The sequence below is a fragment of the Rhinatrema bivittatum genome, chromosome 1, assembly GCF_901001135.1.
Source record: "Rhinatrema bivittatum chromosome 1, aRhiBiv1.1, whole genome shotgun sequence".
Classification (NCBI taxonomy): Eukaryota; Metazoa; Chordata; class Amphibia; order Gymnophiona; family Rhinatrematidae; genus Rhinatrema; species Rhinatrema bivittatum.
Window position 1 is genome coordinate 161,585,917 of NC_042615.1, and position 21,762 is coordinate 161,607,678.

The 21,762-nt window shown below is 46.9% G+C and overlaps 1 protein-coding gene across 3 annotated transcripts in view; it reads right to left on the bottom strand.

Moving 5' to 3' along the window:
* Nucleotides 1–21,762, bottom strand: part of WDR19 (WD repeat domain 19) — a 410,737-nt gene that overhangs the window by 217,039 nt on the left and 171,936 nt on the right. For all 3 annotated transcript variants that reach the window (XM_029589326.1, XM_029589343.1, XM_029589335.1), the window contains exons 16-17: nt 2,867–3,014; nt 1,852–2,056 (exon numbers count right to left, since the gene is read on the bottom strand). In XM_029589326.1, coding sequence (XP_029445186.1) covers nt 1,852–2,056; nt 2,867–3,014 — 353 coding nt within the window. The remainder of the gene's footprint in view (nt 1–1,851; nt 2,057–2,866; nt 3,015–21,762) is intronic.

Genomic DNA, 21,762 nt, shown 5'->3' on the forward strand with positions numbered 1-21,762 from the left:
GCCTTTAAAGGGAAGATTTTCCAACTGAGACTTGGGGCAGATATCGCCCGACCAAGTGCACAACCCCAGGAGCTGCCTTGTCGACCCCGCCAACCTCACATTTTGGGCGGACATGTGCAGCAAGTCACCCAAGGAATCCGCAACAGAGGCTACCCCAACCTCCAGTCTCTTTGCCTGCTTGGCTGGAAAAAAAAGGTCCCTGGCTCCTTCATCTGTACCTGTTGAAAAGCAGCACAAGCAAGCCCATGCTATAAAGCCACTGCACATTGTGACATGTATGCTCAGCACTAAGACCTCAAACATCTTCTTCAATTGTATCTCAGTCTTCTGGTCTTGTGCGTCCTTCAGCGCCGCTGAACCCACCATCAGAACTGTACCATCGCTCTACAAACTTTCAGCCTGGTTTCCAGAGTATATCACTCTTGAACTACTAGTTTCTTAATGGTGCAATGGAAAGAAAAGGCATTTACCAGGCCCTGAAGCCAATCCAGAACAGGATTAACTCCCACATGCTGTCTCCTCCCGAACCTCATTCAACACCTGGGGAATCAGTGGAGACATCACCTCCTCCCAAGAAGCTGCAGGAGATGGCTCTAAAATGGCTGCCATTCTCACACTTTCAGGCAGAACCATCCTAGTGAAGGCTGCTGAACGGGTGTATTTCCTCTCCACATTCGCTGTCCTGGTCAACTCTGAGCTGCCTTCCTCTCTTTGCACACACCTCTTATATAGCTCTGCTGCATTTAAGAGCACCCGTTTGGTCCGAACAGGCTCGGCAGCATTTCCCACATATTCTCCAAGTGTACCTAAGATGTACACGCTTACTTCGGTCTTAGAGGGATTCACTCCCGCAGAGGTAAAGGCCAGCTCTGGCCTATGCACCCAAAGTGAACATGCCCTGGCCTATGCGCCCAAGTCAAACGCATTACCCAGTCTCAGAGGGATTCCGCCCCGCCCCCCCCCCCCCCCCCCCCCATGAAGATACGCGCAGACTCTGGCCTGTGCGTACAATCTGGGCTGAGTCGGATTCCCCTGACATGACTCACAGTAGTAAGAATCAAACCCTGGCCTTTCTCGCAGCCAGTGCCTCAAGCCTCTCTCTGTGGCCGAATTCATGGACGGCCTGTATCTTCAAGCTTCCCAGCTGAGGATTTCCCTGAAGCAACTTGTGGCGGTAAGAACCAGACCCCAGCTTTCCCAGCAGCTGATGCCTCAAGCTTCTCCCCGCAGCCCTAACCACGTCATTTTCCTCCTCGGCTGCCTTTTTTTTTTTTTTTTTTTAAAAGAAGAAATAAAATAGGAATACTTCCCTGATCTGTTGTCAGCTGTTGAAGGAGGAGAGTTAGTGCAATCTCTGTGGTGAAAACAAGGGAACAAGACCACCGCTTTCAGTCTTCTCACTGTCCATGGACCGAGACAAAGACAGGGGCACCAACCCTCTGTTCTCGGGTGGTGTTAGGTGCCATGGATGGTCCTCCAAGACACCTAACACCCCCAGGAGCAAATGTCTCCTTTTATTTCTTGTGTTTTGGGGTATTTTTGCACCTCTACCATCTGCTGGAAATAGAGAAATACTGAGGGACTGCAGTGGCACACTAGGTTAAGTACCAATATCAGTAAAGCTTTTCTTCTCTGTCTTCAACTGCTAGTTGGGAGGCAAAATCCATGCTTCGGGACTGATCTGGGATATGAACAGGAAAGTCAAGATTAATTGCATGCTGATTTCATGTGTCTATTTAGACAAGGTAATCAATGTATTTGATCGATTGTTAACTCCATATTCACTCTTTAGTGAATACTGTGCTATAACCAGGTAACAAATTAAACAAAGAAACAGGCAAGCTGACCTACCTCTTCAGCATTAAAGTCTGTGCCAGAATTTGTTTCAGCTCATTAGGTCCATAGTCTTTTAATCTGCTGAGGAAACAGTGAGTACTCAAGTAGATGCTGTTTGTTTTTCCACTCTGTGTCTGGCATGTTAATTCTCCATTATACAACAGCAATGGTTTATGGGAAAAGGGAAGTTTTGTACCTCCAGATAATATCACCTTGGAACCTACAGACAGACAGCAAAAGACTAATGTATGGCTTCTGGCCTCTTTTATTCTTGAGTTTATTAGCACAAGAAAATTTAGCTCAAGGACAAATTATTACATGGTAACAGAGATCTATATTCAAAACCCTGCTGAACAGGTAAAATATATGGATAACCGTGCCACTGAATATATTTGGATAAAGCTATCTGGATAACTTTAGGTCTATTTGGCTAACCAAAATTACCTGGGTAACTTTGGTCAGCCAGCATAGAACACTCTCTCTCTCTCTTCCTCCCTCTCAGGACCACACTGGTTCCTCGTCCTGTAAGCCCCACACTTGAGCCCGAAATGAATGTCCATGCCCCTTTTCCAACTCCTTACTCTTGACACATGCAAAGCTATGTACACTTGTACGTCCGCTTCTTAAAATTTGCATTGCTCGTGCGTAGCCCGCATATGCATGCATGGGGCTGTTTTTTTGTGAGCAATACTTTTAAAATCAACCTGTTACTGAATAAATGCAGTATTTATAGTGCACTGAACATTTGTCCATCATGAAGAGCCTTCATTAAAGGAATCTTTTGCATTCATTTTGATTCTGCTATTCATGCATCCCTCAGTAATTTAAAAATGTTGACGAGTCACTCTGGAGTCCACCTAAGAGGACAGCATTATTGTTTTGTGAGCTTTCAGCTACTTTGCTGATGTTTCTGCATACAGTTGTGCCATCACTATACAATATCAGTGGTAAATAAAACCACTTATTTTTATAGGAAAATTAACACATGTAAAAATATACATACAGCCAAAACTATGGATTTTTGCAATACCTTGTATAGTGTCCTTGTGAAAGACATAAGTGTACACTTTATCATCATCATAGGCACAGAAGACACCTTTATCCATTGGATAATTTTCCCATAGAATGCCTTTAATGGATGGTGAGAAATTTGGAATCTCATATATGCTATCATTTACCTGAAAAAAATCATACGATTTAGTTCGAAATATCTGTCTAAACAGGGAAAAGACATACTCTTAACACATGGCGTCCCAAACCTGTCCTGGAGACTTCACAGCTAGTCAGGTTTTCAGAATATCCACCATGAATATGCATGAGATAAATTTGCATATACTATCTCATCCCCATGAATCGGGTCCTGCTCTATTAGATGCCTTGTCTCGCTTTGGAAATCTCTCTGGGTATAAGTCAATTATGACAAATCCAAAATTTTCCCTATATGCCCTTGTACTGTTGTCCCTGCCAGTATGGCAAACTTTAAGGTGGACGGTGATGGGTTTACTTACTTACAGGTCGATACAGTACAGTGTGCTCCGTCGGAGCGCACTGTCAGCCTGCTCTGGACGCGTGTTTTCCCTTACCCCTTATTCAGTAAGGGGAGGAAAACATGCGGCCCACCCGCGGCACCTAATAGCGCCCTCAACATGCAAATGCATGTTGATGGCCCTATTAGGTATGCGCGCGGGATACAGTAAGTAAAATGTGCAGCCAAGCTGCACATTTTACTTTCAGAAATTAGCGCCGACCCAAAGGTCGGCGCTAATTTCTTCCGGCGCCAGGAAAGTGCACAGAAAAGCAGTAAAAACTGCTTTTCTGTGCACCCTCCGACTTAATATCATAGCGATATTAAGTCAGAGGTCCCAAAAAGTAAAAAAAGGTAAAAAATAATAAAAATAAAAATTTGAATTCGGCCCGCGGCTGTCGGGCCGAAAACCGGACGCTCAATTTTGCCGGCGTCCGGTTTCCGAGCCCGTGGCTGTCAGCGGGCTCGAGAACCGACGCCGGCAAAATTGAGCGTCGGCTGTCAAACCCGCTGACAGCCGCCGCTCCAGGCCAAAAGGAGGCGCTAGGGACGCGCTAGTGTCCCTAGCGCCTCCTTTTCCTCGTTTGCACCGCGTCGCCTAATTTGCATACTGGATCGCTTGCACTGGCCAAGGGCCGGTGCGTGCGCCGGGAGAGCGGGCGTTCGTCCGCTCTCCCGCGGTTTTACAGTATCGGGCTGTTAGGTATTTATATATCTCTTGGAATCTTAGTCATCTCTATGATCAAAACTCTGACCGTTTAGTAGCTGATATACGTCGGAACCTGCAAAAATGTGTGGATTTGCCGATTTCATGGGCGGGATGCATAAATTTAATAAAAATGAGTGTTTTGCCCCGATAATTATATTGCTTCCAGCATGTACCCTGTGATATCCCTGTTAAGATTTTTGACACCCTGCATAGCCATTTTTCAAAATGTATTTGGCGTTATAAGCGTCCACTTATTAAGCTTAGCCAGCTATGGCTTCCTAAGAAACAAGGGGGATGGCGCTTCCTAATTTAAGAGTTTATTACTGGGCAGCTCACACATTACCACTTAACGTATTGTTCAGACATGATGGTGCCGCTTGGCAGTCCCTGGAATAGTTCCAATCAGATGAAATGGACCTTGCTTTACTTCCATTTGTCCCCTCAGCTTCCCCGATTCGCAGGAAGGTTACTCAGAACAGCCCTCTGATATCTCATATGCTGCGAGCCTGAGGCCAACTCATGGGATACCTAGGGCTCACCAGGGAGGCTGTATCTCGGATGGGATCCATTTATGGTAATACGACCATATCGGCTCTTACCTTTGCTCCAGAATTGAAGGTGTGAAAAGATTGTGGTCTAATTAGTTTAGCTCATTTGTGAGAAGATGGGAGATTTCTTACCTTTGAAGACCTTAGTTCTGAATTTGAACTCCTGGAAAAGCAGAGTTGCTTACCTGTAACAGGTGTTCTCCCAGGACAGCAGGATGTTAGTCCTCACAGACGAGTGACATCATCAGATAGATCCTGGCACGGAATACTTTTGTCAAAGTTTCTAGAAACGCCGACTGGCACACAGAATGCCCAGCATGCCACTAACCCCGCAGCCATGCGGGATTCCCCTTCAGTCTTGTAGCAAAGCAGAAAGATGAGCGAAAAAATAAAATAACAAACCGCAGACGAACCCAACTCCGCGGGGTGGTGGGTGGGTTTCCTGAGGACTAACATCCTGCTATCCTGGGAGAACACCTGTTACAGGTAAGCGACTCTACTTTCTCCCAAGACAAGCAGGATGGTAGTCCTCACAGATGGGTAAATACCAAGCTGCAGGCTGTCCCTGGAATACACTGGGCCAAAAGATTCCCAATAACAAGCAACAGGCACAATAACAGGGGTGCTGTTGGCAACAACGGGGCAGCCTGATCCACGGAATGTTGCGACCGTCGCTGTTTGACGCCCTCACTCCGCCCTCTTTACCTCTGAGGCGACTCCCTCCGGGTCTGATGGACGGCTGGCTGCCGCGGCGTCTCCATGCCGTCTCCCTTCGGCGTCCCCGGACTGGCTCGATGTTGCAGATCCGCCATGTTGCCTGAAGACTTAGGGCGCGCGCTCTGATTGAAGTACCAGCAAGGGCGCGAACCTCAGGGGCGTCCCCCTGAGATGACATCATCCGCTTCCAATATTTAAAGGTCTCTGTTAACGCTAACTGAGTTAGTAAGGATTCGCTAAGGACTTGCTTTGGCTATCCGAGCTACTCTATCTCCTCGGACTTACCAGAGGTACCCGCTCCTCGGGGGCCTCGCTCTTTTTCTTTACTTTGAGATTACAGATAGGAACCAGTACTCACTCCTCAAGGGCCCATGTTCATGGACACTCTGAAGATTCTTTACTGCCTGGAAACTATCGCTGCTACAAACAATTGTGAGTTACCATCGCTCTCTCAGAGCTTTTCCTGGAACCAGGTACTCGCTCCTCGAGGGCCTAAACCTTTCCAGCTCCTGAGCTTCCTTGAGACCTTACTTGAGTTTTGTCATCTAGCTCTGTTCATGAACTCTGCCTACTCACTTTTTACAGTTTCTCAACAACTCAGCCATCCTGGATCGCTGTTTCAGTACCTGAGGGACTACAGCCCTGCTGGGCATATCAGCTCACTACTGCCACTTCTGGTGGTTTCAAAAACCTGTTTAATAAAAGAACTAATGTGTGTCTGTCTCCATACTCAAGCCTAGCCAGTGGTCCCTCTCGGGATATCCTCCCGGGGGTGTGGTCATCTGCCACCGGCCCAGGGATCCACCCACTACTATATCAGAATTACAGATTGCTACTCCCAGCTCTACACAGAGCTTTCCTAACAAGATTGCTAACTCCTCCCTTTTCAGGAGCCCGCAACACAGATTCATAACATCTGCTATCTCCGCAGTCTAACTAACATCAGATTCCTAACAAATTGCTACTCCTATCTGATTGCTCCACCCATCAGGCACCAGATCTACAACACAGAAGGGGCCATAGGCAGGGAGAGTTGGGTTCTTACATGTGGAACAGGGTGCGAAGGACAGACTGGCCGAAGATGCTATCCTCTCGACCATCCTTGTCCAGACAGTAGTGGGCAACAAACATGTGAAGGGAACTCCACGTCACGGCCTCGCAGATTTCAGCAATTGGAACTGCATGGAAGTGGGCTACGGACATGTTGCGTCGGAGGTGGACCCTTGGGCCGAGGTGAGGTTAGCGCAACCCGCAGGTAGGGACCTATGGGTCTCCATCGTCGGCAGGCGGAGTGGGCTGCCACTAGAGCTTCAACTATACCAGCCCTTGTTCCCTGTGGGTTGAGCCTTTGGGTGCCGGGGCCAGCATGACTTAGGTGAGCCTCGGTGTAACAACAAAGTAAAGTCTGATACAGCCCAGAGGCAGAAGATAGAGGATGGTGCAGGCAATAGGTGGAGTAGTCCTACCCTGGACTGGATTCGGTACTAGAACTCAGGCGCCAAAGGAACAAAGAATAGCTGGAGGCACTCAAGCAAAGGAAGGCCTAAGCCTTGTAAGTCCACGTCTAGAGAACAGGCTAGCGGAGGCGTCACTGATGGGCTAGGATGAGAACCGATGGCAAGTGGAAGTTGTGGCAAGCAAGCTAGGACTCTGGACACAGAAGAACCTGTGGCATAGTCGGTCAAAGCAATGGTCAGCACAAGATGAAGGCAGGTGTAGTCAGTCGAGGCAAAGGTTGAAGTTCTAGAAGCAGTTCAAAGAAAAGACACAGGAACTTGAGGAAATACCTGAACGAAGGAACCTGAGGCAAAGGCAAGCTCTGAGTGTCAGAGCTTGCCTTAAATAGCCTGGTGATTGACATCACCTGGACGGGTCCAGCAGCCTCAGCGCGTCGCGGGCCCTTTAAGTCCGGAAGAGGGGCGCACGTGCCTGAGGAACCTGGAAGAAGAGGCAGCCAGTGGCAGCGTATCTGCCGTGAGGCAGAGCCACGAGAGGAGCGGCAGTGGCGACTCCACCGTGCCATAATGCTAAGGGCCACAGGCAGGGCCGCCAAGAGAAGGGCAGCACAGGAGGTGCTCCCGCCACGTCTCGGAGAGGCCCGCGTTTGCTCCTGGGATGGCAGCGGCGGGCGGTAAGGAAGGCAGGCCATTGGGATGACATGCACTGACGACGCCATGTGACCCAGCAACATCAAAAGCAGGCGAGCCGAAGCCATCTGCCTTTGGCTGACCGCCCTGGATAAACCCGCCAGGGTGGCCCCTGCGATTGCTAGGGAGGAACGCCCTTGGCTACACCATGGTGTCCAGGTCCATCCCGATGAAGCTGAGTCACTGGGATGGCATCAGCTGGGATTTTGGAAAGTTAATGAGAAACCCAGTGATTGGAGGACCCTGACTGTCGACTTCAGGGACTGCAGGGCTCCCTCCCTCGAGGAACTCCTGATGAACCAGTCATCTAGATAGGGGAACACATGCACCCATCTGCGGCGCAGGTGTGCTCCCACCACCGCCAGGCACTTGGTGAAGACTCGGGGTGTGGAGGTAAGCCTGAAAGGAAGAACCCTGTACTGAAAATGCCGCCAGCCTATCACGAAGAGTAGGTATTTCCGATGAGGCAGAAATATTGCGATATGTGAGTAGGCGTCCTGCAAATAGAGAGAGCAGAGCCAATCTCCCTGATGAAGAAGCGGGAGTAAGGTGCCCAATGAGACCATTTTGAACCGCTCCTGCCAGAGGAACTTGTTTAAGACCCGGAGATCAAGGATGGGACAGAAGCCGCCTGTTCTTTTTGAAATGAGAAAATACCTGGAGTAGAGCCCCTGGCCTTGTTGGGCGCAGGGAACCAGTTCGATAGCTTTGGACCGCAACATGGCTGAGAGTTCTAACTCGAGGGTTGATGCATGCTTCACGAGGCTCCACCCCTGAGAAGGAGGGGAGTCTGGTGGGGTGCTGAGAAGTTTCAGGAGGTAGCCCTGATTCATGATGGTTAACACCTATTGGTCGGTTATAATGGGGGACCAGCAGTCTGTGAATAAGTAGAGGCGGCCTCCGACTGGAGGGTCGGAAGCCGTGAGCACCGGAGTTAGGCAACTGTTCTCTCTGCGCCAGTCAAAAACACCGCTGAGCTGTGTTGAGGCGTGGGCTGGGCCCGAGGCGCCTGCTGTTGGCAGGAGTGGCCCTTCGAGACAGCTCGAACCGGGCGAGTGCGTGAGGATGGAGGATAGTATCTCCGTTGCCTATAGAAAGCCTTCCTGGGGTCCCTACATGGCGTCCTGCGGGTCACTGAGGAGGGGTCTGAGGTGGTAGAGGACAACTGATGCAGGGTTTTATGATGATCTTTTAACTGGGCCACCGCATCTCGGACTTTATCCCCAAACAGGTTTTCTCCTGTACAGGGGAGGTCGGCCAGCTTTTCCTGGACCTCAGAGCAGAGGTCGGAGACCTTAAGCCAGGCCCAGTGCCGGGCACTAATACCGGCCGCTGATACTCTTGCCACCATCTCAAACACGTTGAAGGCCACTTGCACTTCATGCTTGCAGCCCTCGAATCCTTTTTGTACAATGGACTCAAAGCCTTCTTGGAACTGCTGGGGGAGACCTTCAGCAAACTCCTGGCCCTGCTTCCAGAGGTTATGGTTGTACTGATTCATGTACAACTGAAATGCCGCTATACGGACAATAAGCATAGCCCCTTGGAAGACCTTACAGCCCAAAGCATCCAAGGCTCTTTGGTCCTTCCCCGGAGGGGCGGAGGAGTGAGTGCGGGCCCTCTTGGCATTCTTCTGCACAGACTCCATCATCACAGACTGTTGTAAGAGCTGGATTTTTTGGAAGCCTAGGGCCTGCTGCAGCAATAGCATGCGACTTCCAGCTGACTGGGGCTACAGAGCCTGAGTGCTCCCAAAACCAGTAGAGGAGTTCTAAGAGGACCTCATGTACCGGAACAGCCACCACCTCCTTAGGGATGTCCACGAACTGGAGGACCTCCAACATTTTATGGCGGGCGTCCTCTTCCATCAATAGCTGGAAGGGAATGGCCTCCGCCATTGCCCAAACAAAGCTGGCAAAAGATAAATCCTCCGGGGGTGAGCGGCACCTCTAGTCTGGAGGTGAGGGCTCCGATGGAAGATCGTCAGAGGCATCCGAGGAAAGCTCGGAGGAAGCATCACCCTATGGATCATAAGGGGCCTCCTGCTCACCATCAAACTGTCTGGGTCGAGAAGGGAGTCCAAACCCCAGGTCACGGGGCACTGGCATCAATGGCCACACCAGCAGAGGGCAACAGGACCTTCGATAGAAGCCGGGGCACCGGGGGACCCTATGGCCCAGGAGCGGGCTCCAGCAATGATGGCCCTGCCCATGGTGGCAAGCACATAGTCACATCCTCCTCCTCCGAGGAAACCGGAATTGGGATAGTGTCGAAGGGAAGAACCGGTGGCAGATGGGGCACTGGAGGACCTCCGGGCACCGGCTGCGTCAGTAAGGCACCAAGCAACACATCCAACCTTTCCAGCAAAGGCACCATCAATGAAGGTGCCTGTTCCGGTGCGCCGGTATGGGGTTCAGCATCGATGCTTGCTAGAGGCCCTAGAGGGCACTGAGCACTGCCTGTTGGACCACGTGGTCCAACTTTTCCTGAAATGCAGGTGAAGTGAGCACTGACACGGGAGAAGAAGGCAGGCGGGGCGTAACCGGAGCCTCCATGGGGGTCTGCAGAGGCTCAGTACCCGTCACCGAGATCGGTGGGAAAAGCCCTGGGCTCCCAGCTTTAGAGAAAGATAGGGCCCTCCTAAACTTGGGGCCGCTTCGGAGGGGTTTTGGCCGGCGCCGATGCCCTTTCAGCATCGGTGCTGGCACCGGACGGTGATGATCGCCGGTGCCGGTGTCTGTTCTTCCCACAGTGCTCGGCCCGGTCTTTCTCTGGTGCTGAGGAAGATGATCCCGAGGCCTTGAACTGGCCAGATGCCGGTGGAGGGCGATCTCCCACACCATGTTCATCGTGGCGGAACACCAAGGGAGAAGGCCCTGAGTCAGATCGATCCCCGCAACTCGACGTACCCGGTACTGGAGTCAATGGAGTCGATTGCTTGGAACCAAACAAGTGCTCCATCTTGTTCAGGCGGGCGCGCCAGCCTTTGGGGAGTCATCTGAGCACAACTGGAACACTGACGGACATCGTGGGAAGGCCACAGGTAGAGGACGCAAATGTTGTGCGGGTCCGTGATGGACATAGTCTGCGGACACTGGGGGCACTTCCAAAAACCGGTCGCCATTGAAAAAAGACAGCGCATAGTCGGTGGCCAGTGGCCACTGGGAGTAGACACTCGGGAACCAACCGCAACAATGTGAAGAAAGTACCTACCGAACGCCAGAGTAACTGATTCGCAAAGGGGGACCCTGAAGCGGGAAAAAATGGTCAATTTCTTCAGTGAGGGAAAAAACAGTAAAGAGCTCCAGAAACCGCGAGGCAACAGCACCATGGAATAAAAGAGAGTGAAGAGGGACTCCACGTGGCTGCGGGGTTAGTGGCATGCTGGGCATGCTCAGTGTGCCAGTCGAAGTTTCTAGAAACTTTGACAAAAGTATTCCATGCTAGGCTCCATCTGATGATGTCACCCATCTGTGAGGACTACCATCCTGCTTGTCCTGGTAGAAATATTCGATTTAACAGTTCCTCTTCTGGAACTAAACAGCCTGCAGCGTTACTTTTCTGACCATGATATTTTTGAAAAGTTATAATGTTAGTTAACTGGGGGTTGCTTCAGGGGAAATTGGGTTCCTCTACTTCTGGTAACTTGATCTGTTAATGGAACAATGACCTAGGTATCTCCCTTACTTTCTCTGAATGGAAAACTATATGGTCTTCCACTCACCGCAGCTCTTTTTGTCAGCGGAGAGTCAAGCTTATGATCTGACTATTGCATAGAATGAATAGAATGCCTGACTATTATTTTATCATATTTCCGGAGGGGATGAGGAGAATAAGGCACCTACTTACACATATGGTGGTACTGTGTAGGAGTTTGCGCTTTCTGGCGAGAAGTGGCTGCTGCTATTGCTGACATTATTGGGGTTCCCATATATCTAATCTATATTATGGGCTTACTTGGAAGGTGGGCTGGTTCTTTAGTCCCGAGAAAATCCCGAAATGTAGTGGGTCAATTACTTTTAGTGGTAAGATTCATCATCGTGACCTTTTGGAAAAGAAATCTAAGCCTTGAGCACTGGCAGCACAAGATCCGTCATAGAAACATAGAAATGATGGCAGAAAAAGACCAAACGGCCCATCCAGTCTGCCCAGCAAGCTCCCACACTTATTTTCCCATACTTATCTGTTTCACCGACCACCAAGTTCAGGGCCCTTGTTGGTAACTGTTTAATTCAAATTTCCTGTCACCCCCTGCTGTTGATGCAGAGAGTAAGGTTAGAGGTGCATCGAAAGTGAAGCATAAGGCTTAATGGTTAAGGGTAGTAACCGCCGGATCAAGCAAGTTACCCCGATGCTTGTTTGCCCAGCCTATACAGATCAATGCGTTGTTGGATGTTTTCTGAATGTAAATCCTCTTTTCCACATTTCCCCCTGCCATTGAAGCAGAGAGCAACACTGGAAATGCATTCAAAGTGAAGTACCAGGCTTAACTGGTTTAGGGTAGTAACTGCCGCAACAAGCAAATTACCCCAATGCTTATTTGTTTACCCAGACTGTGCAGTTCAGTCCTTGTTGGTTGTTGTCTGAATGCAAATCCTCTTTTCCACATTTCCCCTTGCCGTTGAAGCAAAGAGCAATGTTGGAGTTGCATTAACCATGTGAAGACTTATTGAGTAAGGGTAGTAATCACCAGGTAGTAGCCACCATTCCAGCAAGCCACCCCCATGCCTCTTTTCTTCATTCCCATCCTCTAGCCTTTATGGATCCACAGTGTTTATCCCTTGCCCTTTTGAAATCGGTCACAGTTTTAGTCTTCACCACTTCCTCCGGAAGAGAATTCCAGGCATCCACCACCCTCTCCGTGAAGAAATACTTCCTGACATTGATTCTGCGTCTTCCTCCCTGGAGTTTCAAATCGTGACCCCTAGTTCTACTGATTTTCTTCCAATGGAAAAGATTTGTTGTTGACCATGGATCATTAAAACCTTTCAAATTTCATATCACCCCGCTCCTCCTCTCCTCCAGGGTATACATATTTAGGTTCTTCAATCTCTCCTCATAAGTCATTTTATGATGACCATCCACCTTTTTGTTCACCCTTCTCTGGACGACCTCTATCCTGTCTCTGTCCCTTTGGAGATACGGTCTCCAGAACTGAACACGGTACTCCAGGTGAGGCCTCACCAAGGCCCTTGTACAAGGGGATCATTACTTCCTTTCTCTTACTAGATATTCCTCTCTCTATGCAGCCCAACATTCTTCTGGCTTTAGCTATCGCCTTGTCACATTGTTTCGCCAACTTCAGATCGTTAGACATTATCACCCCAAAGTCTCTCTCCTGCTCCGTGCACATCAGACCTGCATCCCTCATCAAATACACTTCTTTCGGATTTCCACACCCCATGCATGACTCTGCACTTCTTGGCATTGAATCTTAGCTGTCATATCTTTGACCACTCTTCCAGCTTCCTTAAATCCCGTCTCATTCTCTCCATATTGCGAATATTGAAAATCTCATTCTCTGCAGATTTTCGATATGCGCTTCATCATGAGCAATTTAAATATCATGCTATATGGGGTCTTTATTACACTTATATAGAAACGCTGATACTGCTTAAATGCGCTTTTCACCATTCTTCGCTTTTCCTGTATTTCAATTTTGTTGGGATTAGTATCCTTATCTTTGTAAAGCCAGCCCTCTATGGTGATAAATATCTTTGTTTATTTGATGTATGATGTACAACTGCAGTGTATTATGTACTGTGCCCCTCTGGGGATGTTCTTTTATATGTTAAAAATTTATAAATAAAAAGTTATAAAAAATAAAATGTGCATATACTAAGTCTCCTCACGAGTGAGGTGATCAAATTTGCCAATGACACTAAATTATTTAAAGTTGTTAAATCACAAGAGGATTGTGAGAAAATGCAAGAAGATCTTGCAAAACTGGGAGACTGGGCATACAAATGACAAATAAAATTGAATGAGGACAAATGCAAAGTGATGCACTTAGGGAAGAATATACCATATTAAATCTACACAATGCAAGGTTCCACATTAGGAGTCACCATTCAAGAAAAGAATTTAGGTGTCATTGTTGATAACACTTTTAAATCTTCTGCTCAGTGTCAGCAGCAACCAAGAAAGCAAACAGAATGTTAGGAATTATTAGGAAAGGAATGGAGAATAAAAAGGAAAATTGGTTCTTACCTGCTAATTTTTGTTCTTGTAGTACCACAGATCAGTCCAGACTTCTGGGTTTTGCCTCCCTTCCAGCAAATGGAGACAAAAAGTTTTGCTGACACTGGCATATAACCTGGTGTGCCACATGCAGTCACTCAGTATTGACCTATACCCAAGCCAAGATACCACTGAACATAAAAAAACACATCCCCACATAACATGCTCCCCTGAACAAGCAATAGGATGTGGCTCTAACCTTAACAACCAAAAGGACCAAATGAAACCTGAGCCATTCTACAGTCTAATTACAACAACAGATTGAGCAGACTCTCCACTCTTCCTCACCCAAATGGGTGGGACTCTGGACTGATCTGTGGTACTATAAGAACAAAAATTAGCAGGTAAGAACCAATTTTCCTTTCCCTGTATGTACTCAAATCAGTCCAGACTCCTGGTATGTACAAAAGCTTCTCTAAACAAGGTGGGTCTGCGACAGTCTTGCTTGAAGCACACTTTCACCAACGCCCATGGCCTCTGGAGCCTGGACATCCAAACGATAATGTCTGACAAAAGTGTGCAAAGACTTCCAAGTAGCCATCCTACAAATTTCTTGTGGTGGCACGTGTTTATTTATTTATTTATTTATTTAATTTAAAATCTTTTCTATACCGTCATTCAGTTATTTTACCATCATAACAGTTTACAGGCTGGCACAAATAGGCAAAACAAATGTTAGTACTTTAACAGAGGTGCCAATAGATAACCGGTAACATATAATTTCATACAATATCTATTTGAATCTTGTCATAATCGGTCCAGGATGCCATGTGCGATCAAGTAAAGTGAGCTCTCAGTCCCTCACGAACATTGCGACCCTGACATAAGTACATTGAACTTATCACTTCTTTCAACCACCGTGCTATGGTGGACTTTGGAGCCTTATGTCCCTTCTTTGCGCCACTCCATAGCCCAAAAAGTGATCCAACAGTCAAAAACTATTAGTGATCTTAGAATACCGCAGCAACGCCAGTTTCACATCCAAAAGCCTCAACTCTCTCGTGTGAGGCACCTTTGCATCCAAAGTTGGAAAAGCCAGCATTTCCAATGACTGATTCAAATGAACCGACTGATTCAAATAAAAAAGGAAGATACCACCTTCGGAAGAAAAGAAGGGACCATACACAAAGAGACCCCATCATCCATAATCCGAAGAAAAGGATCCCTGCATGATAAAGCCTGTAACTTTGAAATCCTCCTAGCAGTATAAATTGCCACCAAGAAAACTACCTTTAAGTTAAGATAATTCATAGTTGCTCTTCGTATCGGTTCAAACTGAGCCAAGCACACTCCTCTGAGAAGCAGGTTAAGACTCCAGGGGGAAAACCCCCCGGTGAAAAACACACCACATTTGATATGCGGCCAAGGCAATTCCCTGGCCCTTGCATTTAAAGCAGTCCAAAGCCGCCACCTGGACTCTGAGGGAGTTAAAGGCCAAACCCTTCACCAAACCCTGTTGCAAAAAGGTCAAAATGGGGAGGAAGTGACGTCATCCCCTGTGAATGGCTGCCTGAAATCTTAGCTCCGTGTAGCTGTGTTTGAAAGCGGAATATTAATCGCGCACATACCCCCAAAACGTTCACAGCTTTAAGGCATCGACTAAGGAAGCGGATGGCAACCCGGCACAGACCGATCGATCTCAGCGAATTCTCTTATAGCGGGACTGCCGCAGCCCCGAAGACGCAGGCCTCCGGGGATGAAGGTGTCATGGCGCCGGCCCAGGCGGCGATCTGCGAGGAACAGCGGGAGGAGGTGGGGGACGAGATTCCCTCACAACAGGAGCTGAAATCATGGCTTCATGACCTGAAGCAAGAGATAATTACAGCTTTTAAAGCCGAATTACAAGACGCTGTGGGAACACTTCGGGCCGAGCTGGCAGAAATAGGTGAGAGGGTACATGTGGTGGAGCAGACCACTGATGATCATGCCGTGGCGCTGACGCAGCACAGCAGAGAGATTACAGCACTAAAACAAGCTAATGAAGATCTGGCTAACAAAATTGAAGACATGGAAAACAGAAATAGACGCAATAATATTAGGATTCGTGGGGTCCCGGAAGAAAAGGGGTCCACAGACTATGTTGGAGTGGTTCAGGCCTTATGCAAGGCTATACTAAGCTCTGAGGCCCCACAACCATACTCTCAGGCAATTGCAGTTGACCGGGCACATAGGGCACTCGGGAGACCTATAAACAATCGCCCTCGGGATATTATTGCCTGCCTCCACAGCTATCCAGTGAAGGAGCAGGTTATGAACAAAGCGAGAGCTATGGGAAACATAATATGAAAAGGATCTGAGCTTCAACTTTTTAATGATCTATCTGCAGTCACGCTGCAGAAGCGCAAAGCCATGAAGAACATCACAGATACGCTACGAGCAGAAAATGTGAGATATAAATGGCTGTACCCCTTCGGTATTTTATTTAACATCAGCGGCCAATCTTGCTCCGCCAAAACCCCGGAGGGGGCTGAGAAGTTTTTGCGGCAGCAAGGAATAGCGGTGAAATCACAGCTTGAACAGAGATCTTCTACAGGAAACGTGGCGGCTCCCTGATGGCAGAGAATAGGAAAGGGAGGCAAGCGTCTCCGGAGGCAGGAGGAACAGAACAACTCAGCAGACTCGGCTGCAGCGTGAAGTGTGATCCAGCATGGAGGCCTTTGGGCCAGTTGCTTCATCCGAGGAGATGCCTTATGAAGTGAATTTCATCTCTTTGTTACATGGATATGTGGTAGAACTTGTGAGGGTGCGGACTTCAGCGAAAAAAAAACAAAACTGAGGACTGACTTCTCTAAGGATGGTCTAAGATTTGTTTTGGTGACGTATCACGAACGAGGGGGGAAAATATATGTACACTAGGTTTTGGAATATTCCTTTTTGATATACACTTAAGCAGGCTACATGGGATGATGCCATTCCTCCACTGAAATCAGGGTGAGGATGGGGACCTCACTGTTGAATTTTGGGAAGGGGAAGGGTGTTTGTGTGTTAGGGATCTGGGTGCGTGGATGGGCGAGGTGCTTAGACAACTGGGCATATAAGCATATGGCATGGTGGGATAGTTCACTTGATGGAGATCGTATCACTATTTTCAATGGCTGACCTGCATATCGTCTCCCTAAATGTAAAAAGGCTTAACCACCCTAGGAAGCACCAATTGCTCTTTAATAATGCTAAAGCACAGAAGGCGTCAATTTATTTTATTCAAGAAACACACTTGCTAAAAAAAAGATGAACGTTTAGTAAGGGACCGGGACTACCCGCAAATTTACTTCGCTTCTAACTGTGAAGAGAAGAAGAAAAGCGGTGTGGGCATAATGTTTGCTAAGGACCTAAGGGTGGAAGCCCTGGAGACTAGGAAGGACAGAAGGGGCCGTTACATAGCCTTGGTGGTTAAACTAGAGGGGGTTTTGGCTACCTTACTCAATATATATGCACCTAATAATAACCAGGGCGAATATTTTACTCAGTTAGATCAGTCTCTTAGTGACTTTATACAGGGACCCTTGTTAATGGGAGGGGACTTTAATACACTACTGAACCCTCAGAGTGCTCAGGCGGGTGGGGGCGGAAAAGGTAATCGGGCACGTTTGAAAATTCTTATGGATAACTGGGGCCTCCATGACATTTGGCACCTACAACACCCTAGAAGTAGGGGCTTTTCTTTTTATTCTAGGGTACACGACATCTACTCCCGCATTGATATGTGGTTAGGAAGTAAAGAGTGGTATGAGGGGTGTGGGGACACATGGTATGGCCCTGTAACGTGGTCTGACCACATGCCTCTATATGGTTCCTTTGGCATGAGGGCTGCGGAGCCTGGGGTTAAGTATTGGCGATTGAATAATACCTTACTATCTGATTCTCAGGTTTGTGAATCCATTTGGGCTGAAATTAAGGAATATTTTGAAATCAATGCTAATGGAGCAGTTACCTCACATGTGCTTTGGGACTGTTTTAAAGCAGTTATAAGGGGGAAACTGATCGCCAGAGTATCGGTGCTCAAACGAGCGGCAAATATAGCTCACTCCGATTTAATTAGGGAGATTAGTAGGCTGGAGGAGCAACATCAGACATCATGAGGTGGGCGTTTACTAAGGGAGCTGGATAAAAAAAGGAATGAGCTCCGAACAATTCTAGACAATGACATTTTTGAAAAGCTTGATAAGGTTGGGGCACTTATTTTGTGGAGGGTAATAAACCTGGCAAGTTATTGGCGAGGCAATTACGCCAGCAGATATCTCAGAGCACTATATTAAAAATTAAAGACTCAACGGGCCAGTATATAATGGATAATAAACAAATAAGAGCACGCTTTGTGCAATTTTACAGAGAGTTATATACCAATGATCATCCCATATCAGACTCTGATATTGAAACATATTTACAGGGGGTTCACTTGCCTTCCCTCATGGTAGACCAATCTGCATTGATGGATGGACCTATTACTACCAGTGAGATTTTTCATGCCATCCATACATTTAAGCCCCATAAAGCACCCGGATTGGATGGGTTTACGGGCCTTTTCTATAAAAAGTTCCAGGATTTATTAATACCTCATCTGCAAAAAGTATAAAATGATCTATTACTTACCCACAAGCTTCCCACATCAATGGACTTAGCTGGTATCACCATTCTTCCCAAGCCGGGTAAGGATAAAACGCTTTGCGGTTCGTATAGACCAATATCCCTTCTAAATTTAGATTTATAAATACTGGCAAAAATATTAGCTAGTAGACTTAACAGGGTGTTGCAGATGCTAATTCACCTTGATCAATCTGGCTTTATCCCTGGAAGGCAAGCTGGGGATAACATACGTAAAGTTATTAATTTGATGTGGGTAGCTAGACAACAACGGACTCCGATGGTGTTAATGGCAGTGGACGCGGAGAAAGCGTTTGATAGGGTACATTGGGGGTTTTTGTTTCATGTACTCAGAAAGGTCGGCCTGGGAGACAACTTCCTGACCTGGATAGCAGCCATGTATGCCTCCCCTAAGGCTTGTATAAAGGTTAATGGCTCTTACTCTCACACCTTTGATTTGGGAAGAGGAACTAGACAAGGGTGTCCCCTATCTCCCCTCCTGTTTGCTCTCTTTATGGAGCCTCTAGCAGCTACAATCAGGCAGTGTGGGGATGTTAAGGGGATTGAGATGGGGGATGCCCAATATAAAATTTCGTTGTTCGCTGACGATATTCTCTTTACTATTGCGCATCCTCAACTCACATTACCCATACTAGTCCGAGAAATGGGAAGATTCAGCTCTATCTCAGGCTTTAAAGTTAATATGACTTAGACTGAGATTTTAAATGTCTCCCTCACAAAAGAACAGGTGGATGGGATCCAAGCCTATTTTCCTTTTAAATGGACGTCTCATAGTATTAAATATCTAGGCAAACACCTAGGGGCGGATTGGCAACAGTTATTTACTTTAAATTATGTACCGCTAATGGCGCAAACGTCTAGGGAGCTGGAGATATGGTGCCCTTACACACTCTCCTGGCTGGGAAGGGTAGCTGCTATAAAGATGACCGTATTACCACGGTGGTTATATGCCTTTCAGACACTCCCCATAGAATTGCCATCTAAATTCTTGAAAGTGTTACATACTAAGATTTTTCACTATGTTTGGCATCGGCGGCCACCACGGATTGCCCGACACGTTCTCTATCGTCCCAAAAACGAAGGTGGACTAGCCTTCCCTAATTTCTTAAAGTATTACCAGGCAGCCCAACTTCGAGTGATACCAGAATGGTCTGCCAATAGGCCCCCAAAACAATGGGTGAATATAGAGCAGGCGGAGGGGGGAGAAACCTCCCTGTATCATAGAGTATGGGGGCTACCCTTGAAGGGTAGGGAGAAGGGGGTCAGCAACCCCTTCATTGAGGCTACGCTACGAATATGGAAAAAGTGTCGGCCTGTGTTAACGGGCCATGAGTTCATTTCTCCATTATTGCCTATAGGGATCTATCAGGATGGCTGCTCAGTTGAGCAGATGGGTGGTTTATTTTCTCGCTGGCGTAAATGGGGAATATGGTGCTATGGACAACTGATAGTGAACTCAAAAATTAGTTCGTTTGGGGATTTACAAAGCAAATATGGTCTACCTGACAGCGAACATTACCACTATCTTCAACTACATCACTGTGTACAGAACTTTGCAATTAAGATCAATATAATGCGGGCAAAGACCGACTTTGAGAACCTGTGTTATAACACTACAAACTCCAGGGGGATTATTTCCAACATATACGCCTGGCTGAACCGGACCTCTAATATTGCCCCATGCCATCAGGCCGCTTGGACACAAGATCTGGGTATTCAATGGACAAAACAACAATGGTCGGGGTGTTATGTTAACCTCACTAAGTGTTCTATTTCTGCTAATGTTGTGGAAACAAATTATAAAATAATAACTTGATGGTATCTCACTCCTTTAAAATTACATCCAGCGCAGGAGTCTAAGTGCTGGAGGAACTGTAACCAAGATGGATCTTTTCTACACATTTGGTGGGATTGCCCTAAGATAATACCTTATTGGAAATGGATAGCTGACGTGGTGTTCCAAATATTGGGTATTACAGTTCCCTTTCAACCCAAGATATATTTGCTGTCTGCATATCCGGTAGCATGGTCTTCAGTGGCCAGGAATTTAATTCACCAAATGATATGTGCTGCGCGTCAATCCTTGGTGGCACATTGGCGCAAGGAAATCCTACCTACTGCACAAGTGGTGATTAAGAGACTATGGAACGTGCACTATTGGTATTATAGAAGAGCCCTACAGATGGACAGAGTTGCAGCTCATATGAAAATATGGGAACCATTTCTACGGTGGTACAAGCAATACTGAAGTTTCCATTGGCTGGAATTATGGACAAGCCAAACGGTGGAGTTGATTGTTGCATATATCTTTCACAGGTGGCAAAAATTGTTAGCAAAGTGAGAAGTTCTGGATGGGACCCCAAGCCATCGGTCATATGTTTAACGCCTATTGTGACCTGAGAGGACATAATATAAACCTGCAAAAGTGGAGCAGTAGCCTAATGGTTAGAGCAGTGCGCTACTAACCATTTAACTTATCTATAATCAATATTTCCCTAAGTAAAACAGGCATAAGAGCATCTAGAAAAGCAGTAATTAGCCAGCTAGCAGAGATTATCATTACTCAATTTTACTTCCAATTCAAGGAGCATATGTTCACTCAAATCAAAGGGATTCCGATGGGTTCCCCTCTAGCCCCGTCGGTAGCATGCCTTTATGTAGGGATTTTTGAAGATAAATTCATCTATACATCCTCATATTTTACACATATTTTATTCTTCAAAAGATATATCGATGATGTGTTTCTTATTTGGGAAGGTGATGAAGAAGAACTTGGCCAATTCACCCAATATGTAAATTTGTGCGACCCACATTTACAGTTTACGTTTCAATCAAGTGCAGTTCAGTTACCTTTTTTGGATATGATGATCACTGTAAAGGATGGTATATTGGTTTTTTCTGTGTACACTAAACCCACGGATCGCAATACTACATTGCATTTCCAGAGCTTTCATCCCAAGAAGCTAAAGGAAAGTATACCGATTAGTCAGTTTCTCAGGTACAGACGGATTTGCTCGTCTGTACAGGAATATAAAGTTATGGCTAAAAGGTTAATGAATAAATTTGAAGAAAGAGGTTACCCACATAAATGTATTAGAGGGGCTTATAAACGAGCATTATATGCCAACCGTGATAATTTATTACAGCCTAGCCCCCGTAGTACAGTTGTGAGACCAATTTGTACGTTACCTTTTTCCACTAAGGTACATCAAATTAAGAAATGCATATTGAAGCATTGGCAGTTGGTGAGAGCATTACCGGGGTTTGAAGAGTCACCGATTTTTGCTATGAAACGAGGAACCAATATTAGATCGTTGTTATCTAGAACGGATTCGGTCGAGCCCGTAGCACAATGGGGACAACATAAATGTACAGGATGTTCAGTGTGCGAAAATGTTTTGGAAATCCAAACATTTAAGCCAGCTCAATGGAAACAAC